This window comes from Chenopodium quinoa, unplaced genomic scaffold (genome assembly GCF_001683475.1).
Source record: "Chenopodium quinoa cultivar QQ74 unplaced genomic scaffold, ASM168347v1, whole genome shotgun sequence".
In the NCBI taxonomy this organism is placed as follows: domain Eukaryota; kingdom Viridiplantae; phylum Streptophyta; class Magnoliopsida; order Caryophyllales; family Amaranthaceae; genus Chenopodium; species Chenopodium quinoa.
In genome coordinates, this window is record NW_018743122.1 from 1,895,860 (window position 1) to 1,902,456 (window position 6,597).

Genomic DNA, 6,597 nt, shown 5'->3' on the forward strand with positions numbered 1-6,597 from the left:
GCATCAAGGCATTCTCTCTTCCTCTCTTTTACACCAAAAATCATTCTCTTCTCTCTCTCTCATATTCTAAGCCTTAACCCTATATTCCTAATTACACCATTCTTCCCGTAAGCACTCCAAGGAGTCCATACTTAACTCGAGGTTCCGTCCTTAAACCAAGGCGTGAAAGGTATAAATAACTGAGGGTTTGGACCAAATCAAATCTACATTTATTTAATTTAATTTTCATTTGATTTATATTTTTATTGAAGTTACTAACAATTTATTCATGATGTAGCAATTCAAAGGAACGCGCGAAATGTGAGTAATTAATTAATTTAATTATTCTTATTTAATTTTAATATTGCTAGTATCATGATTAGGTTAATTTTATATTTGATTTGATTAACGCTATTATTGTTGAATTGCTTCCAATATTAATGTTTATTCTATTATTATTTATTAATCACCATATTGCATGTTAAAGGGAATATGTAATTGAAAATCACGACTAATAAGATAATTTGGACGATCGGTTTAGGTTCCTTTTTAATCTTATTATTTAATCAAGTGATCACAAATATTTTAAAATTATATGTTGCATTAATATTCAACCAATATAGCTTAATAATAGTTTGATATTAGTTTGGAGCAAATTGAATATTTGTTTATATGTCTTTGAGATCGCAGGAATCACTTTTCACAATAAGAATCGAGTAGAGGCCAATACGGGCGAATGTGACTCCATGACTCACTTCGTACCATCAACCCCGATCCTCCTTTCATGGTTCCGAACCATATGGAGTTAGTAATCTCATGGATTATGAATGGGGTGTAACCTTAACGGGTCAATCGTTGTTGCCTATCGTTGTCCCTTATTCATGGTTGCCTTTTATGATTTGTGAACGGTTTACAAGTTCTTTAAAAACATGTTGGCGGCTCCCTATTTCCTTGTCGCTAATCTTATTATGTCAATTCCCACTTCCTATGAGTGCCAAGTATATTCACAACATGCTTTAACGTAGGCGCACTTCGAGCGACACCTATAGTGACATACTAACATTTTTCATTCGAGTTGAGACATATGTTTTTTAACATTAGTATCTTTTATTGTATTATAATTATTAATGAAATTGATATAATGAAAAGTAACTAGTCAAATTCAATATGCACTATATGATTACCGAATAATATACAAAGTCATAGGCAGGTTTTAAAAATTGATCCAATCAACTCTAACCAATTTGACCCAACACCCAAGAAAAATCCAATTACAATTTCAACTTGTATGGACATGATAATATAGCATACCTAAACTTTGAAATAGGTGCAGTCTAACCTGGTTTTATAGAACCTTATCTAGGTACTCGACTTGGCACATCTAGTTATGGTCGTATGACTATATCAATAAAGAGTATTAAAATTATAAACATTGATACTATGACACTCTATATGACCGTGACAACATATTAAAGAGATCGAATCAGTAAAAATCAAATTGTTCCACCTAGAGGTATCAAAACATGACCCGACCGGCCTGACCCTAAATCGACTTGAAAAAAAAATAATATGATTCAGATTTCAATTCCAATTTAACATGACTTAGATTTGAAATTAGAGCATGTTTTCTTCAAATTATTTTCAGTACAGTTCAATTCAGCTCAATTCAATCAATCATAATAGGCCCTTAAAGCCGACTATCCAACCCGACATTGATCATCAAATTGACACCTCTAATTCTAACTAAACAAAACCAAGGAATGATCCATCCCATCCATAATCGATTTGGTTCGGCTCAAAATCCGTATTAACGACTTCCTCCCACTATTCTATTCAATAAATAATCATAATTTTTCTCTATAAAATTAGAACTTCTCCACGTCTCTGAAAATCATATTCTGAAAGTCTCATAAAAAGAGAAAGATCTCTTTATTATTTTCCAATCAATCATCCAAATTTTTTCATCCAAATCCCAAAAAAAATATGTCGCTTCTTTCAGATCTTGTTAACCTTAACCTCTCAGACTCCACTGATAAGGTGATTGCTGAGTACATATGGTCAGTTTCCTCCACTTTATTTGCACACCATGTTTTTAACAATATGAAGCTTTTTCTTTCTATACTTATTTTTGTTTTTTGTTCCTATGTTCTTGCTGATTTTTACCCTTCATAAAATAAATATATAAATATATAAAATCATAAAATTATTTACACTGATATATTTGTTTGGCCTATTATTTGTTTTTTTTTTTTTTTTTTTTTTTTGGACAATAATTCCAAGAAGTATTTTATACTAGTTTATATTTTACCCTTTATTGTGTACATTATTTTTTCACCAAACTGTTAGTATTGGGAACAAATATGTAAATAATTAGTGGGGTTTTAGGCAGGTCAAAATTAGTTCTTTGGAATACTCTGAAATCATGTGTTGTTAATTTATTTCAGGATTGGTGGATCTGGTATGGACATGAGAAGTAAAGCAAGAGTAAGGATTACCTTGTTATATTTTGGACATTAAACATGAAACCCATCATTTTTTTTTAGAAAAAATGTTTATTTTGGAAAGTTGGCAAAAATATTCTAATTTTATTTTTATACATGGTTTTGTATAGACACTCAATGGACCAGTTTCTGATCCAAAAGAGTTGCCAGAATGGAATTATGATGGATCTAGCACTGGTCAAGCTCCTGGTGAAGACAGTGAAGTCATTCTCTAGTATGTTCTTTTGTGTTTTACTCCGTACTTCATTTCCCTTTTCATGTAATTCCTAATTCATGTTTAGCCAATTCCAAATTAGTTGACATTTTATTTTAGGAAAATTTGTGAGGAAGGTCCTTTTAATTAGATTTTTTTGTGACAAAAGTCATTTTTTAAAAAAGATGACACAAAAAGTCGTTATATTATATTTGGGTTGTGAGGAGGGTCCTTTGACCATTTATTTTTTTATTTTCCGGCCAAAAAAAAGCCACCTGTAAAGCACGTGACTTATTAAGTTCCCTTTTTTCCCAGTTTTCTCTGATTGTGAGGAGGATTAGCCTTGAATTACTTTGAATAGCCTCGGTGTTAATTGTTTTTAGAAATTAGGGTTTGATAGGGAAAAAAAAGGGAAAACGAGGGAAAAGAGGAGAGAGAAAAAATGTAACTAAGATGTCACTATTTTTGGCCGGGAAATAAAATGTCAACACCGGAAAATGGTCAAAGGACTCTCCTCATAATCTAAACATGATATAAAGACCTTTTGTGCCACCTTTTTTATAAAAGAGCCTTTGTGACAAAAAGGTCTACTTAAAAAGACCTTCCTCGTAAATTTTCCTTTATTTTATCATGTTTGGTAATGCATATCTGTAGCCGTGTTAATGCATAACTGATTGATAACTAAATGTTATAAATAGTTACAAATCTAACCAGATATCACGTGATTGTTTTTTTCTAATCTATATACTACAAACAAAAGCTAGTCAAAGCTAATTGTTGGTACCATTTATTTGGTTGTGCATTCAATATGTTAAACTAGAAAAGTGTTTGTTTAGTGAATCACAAATCTTGTATGTACAAAAAACTAAATAATTAAAAAAGAAAAATAACTAGGTAGTTATATTGAGAGAGCTTTGAGATGATGACATGCATTATATACGAAGTACAGCATATGATATGAATGATTCTTGCTCCTTTTAGTTTTGAACTGGAGCCTGACTTCCCTCAACCATATGCATCACTATTCACTAGTACCTGTAACCCATACCTATTGACACAAAAATAATGTACTCCATTTAAGTAGAGAAGACAGCAATATAACTCAAATCTGTCTGAATGTTCATTAAACTATGTGTAATCGTCAATCATATTCATAATTCAATGCTTGATAGGTCACTGTTGCGAACTTTGGCCCTACTCGAATTCAAATATTGCCCAAACAATCATGTTATTATAGTTTAATGGTCCATGAGTTTATTGTTGGCTTGTTGTCTTGGTTCAAAGGAATGTTTTCGAGCTCAATATCGCTTTCATATCCTAACATTTTAGGAGAAGATAGGGACAGGAAGATGATTCCTTGTAGTGAAATAATATTTGGAAATACGGAGTATTTTTTTGTTTGGAACTTTTTTTTTTCCGTGTAAATTTATCTGTGAGGTAGCTGTTTTAATAATGGATTTATTTGATTGTAGCCCGCCTGATAATCAGGTTTGCATTGGTCTCAGTTGATTATTCATTTTTAACTTTGTTCTGTTTTTGAATTAGCCCACAAGCTATCTTCAAAGATCCATTCAGGAGGGGCAACAATATTCTTGTTAGTTTTCCCTTTTTTTTTCTATCATGTTAAAACATTTTTTACTTTCTTTACTAGTGTAAATTTGTTTGTAATTAAGCTATATATGGTATGTACAACAATTTACATTCTGGTTCTGGCAACAGGTCATGTGCGACGCATATACCTCTCAAGGAGAACCAATCCCAACCAACAAGAGACACGATGCTGCAAAGATATTCAGCCATCCAGATGTAGCTGCTGAAGTGCCTTGGTAAAATTATTTGCAATGGTGCTTGGCTCATTCTTGTTTTGATATTCTTCATGAAGTTATAATCTTGTATTCTTGTGAAATGCACAGGTATGGTATCGAGCAGGAGTACACCTTGCTGCAAAAGGACGTTCATTGGCCCATTGGCTGGCCTGTCGGAGGTTTTCCTGGTCCACAGGTGATTTGACTTGCTTAATTATTTGGTTGTGCTTTCTGCAAAGTAATATGAGCAGGACACAGCCAAAATGAAGTATAGACAAGAATAGCTTTTTTTATTTTTTGAAAGAAGAAGAAAAACAGGTCTAGGCAATCTATGGATGAAATTCATTTCTTGTCTAGAATTGCAATGCAATTTTCTTCTTGTTGTGTCTTCTGGTTTCGACGTCACTAAAACTATAATTAGCTAATGAAGGGCTGGTAATAATATGACTACTTGGGTGTATTGTATACAGGGCCCCTACTACTGTAGTATTGGTGCTGATAAAGCTTTTGGAAGGGACATTGTTGATTCACACTACAAGGCTTGCCTTTATGCAGGAATTAACATCAGTGGAATCAATGGAGAAGTGATGCCAGGACAGGTAAAGTGAATAATGCTTTCGATAACTGCACGACCTGTGAAACTTGACTCTTGTGGTTGTTCCTGTGTTTAAAACTCTCTATCTTTATCTTTCTGCAGTGGGAATTCCAAGTTGGTCCATCAGTTGGAATCTCTGCTGGAGATGAGTTGTGGGTAGCTCGTTACATTTTGGAGGTATTTTAACAACACATGTATTCATCTAAGTGAATTTGCATTTCCTTTAGTATAGAACATAATTTCGAATGTCAATATGAAATGTCCATTGGTTGTATGTTGACAGAGGATTACTGAGATTGCTGGAGTGGCTCTTTCTTTTGATCCAAAGCCAATTCCAGGTGATTGGAACGGTGCTGGTGCTCACACAAACTACAGGTGCTTGATTGTTTCATTAATCATTTCATGTACTATTTGTATATACGGAGTAATGTGTTCACAATGTTAAATAAGTATCGCTAAAGGGCAATTTTGATGATTGTAGCACTAAGTCCATGAGGGAAGAAGGTGGCTATGAAATCATTAAACAAGCTATTGAAAAGCTTGCATTAAGGCACAAGGAACACATTGCTGCTTATGGTGAAGGAAATGAACGCCGTCTCACTGGTAAACACGAAACAGCAAGCATTTCAACCTTCCTGTGGGTAAGTGTTAATTCTTTTTCACTAGGTGTGTCAATCCCAGAGTGTTATCCTTATTTATACTGCATTATATTATTCCTTGTATTAGTTGTAATTATAGTTTCTGCAGTATTGTTAGTATTTACCTTTTCTTTTCATCCTGTTTTTGTATTTGATCAATTGCCAGCCCTGTTAATGTTATCGTCAATTCGTCACATTAAATGAGAGTAGACTTCTCAGCAAAATTGAATTCTTAAATTACCTGCAGGGAGTAGCCAACCGAGGTGCATCAGTTCGTGTTGGACGAGACACTGAAAAGGAGGGAAAAGGATATTTCGAGGACAGGAGGCCGGCTTCTAACATGGACCCTTACGTCGTTTCTTCCATGATTGCAGAAACCACCATTCTTTGGAAACCATAGAGTATCAAGCTTCAAGCTTTAACCACCCTTTCTATATTAAGTCATTTGCTTTAAATCTGCAGCTGTCTACTCAAGCTGTTAAGATTTTTCGATTTTCTATATATAATGGCCATTGATTTTCTATACATAATGGCCATAGTGTAAGTCATTGCTTTGCTTAAGCTGCTTTACAAGCTAAATAACACCAATTCCTTGCACTAATTAGTTCCTAAAAATTGTTGTATCCTTTTCCTTCCAAACAAATATTGAAGAAATAAAGTATTTTATAGGGCTATTTACCTATTTCTACTGCTGTAATTATGTTGTTAATTATATGATTTTTCACAAAATAAATCCATTAGTATGTTTCAACTAACCAATATTTAATGTTCTTTCCAAAAAAAAGAAAGAAAAAAAATATCAATATTTAATACGAAATATTTTTTAGTAAGTTTTTGGATAATATCATTTCACACTTTTAATTTCTTCTTTCCAGAGCAACTTTAT

At 33.1% G+C, this 6,597-nt stretch overlaps 1 protein-coding gene across 1 annotated transcript; it reads left to right on the plus strand.

Annotated features, from left to right (window-relative positions):
- The first annotated feature begins 1,790 nt into the window (after positions 1–1,790).
- LOC110731977 (glutamine synthetase cytosolic isozyme 1-1-like) lies at positions 1,791–6,397 on the plus strand. Its single transcript, XM_021911887.1, has 11 exons — positions 1,791–2,036; positions 2,424–2,463; positions 2,591–2,694; positions 4,219–4,267; positions 4,393–4,499; positions 4,587–4,674; positions 4,949–5,077; positions 5,176–5,250; positions 5,357–5,448; positions 5,555–5,714; positions 5,959–6,397. The coding sequence occupies exons 1-11, from the start codon at positions 1,963–1,965 to the stop codon at positions 6,109–6,111; spliced, it is 1,071 nt and encodes a 356-aa protein (XP_021767579.1). The 5' UTR covers positions 1,791–1,962; the 3' UTR covers positions 6,112–6,397.
- Positions 6,398–6,597: the final 200 nt, after the last annotated feature.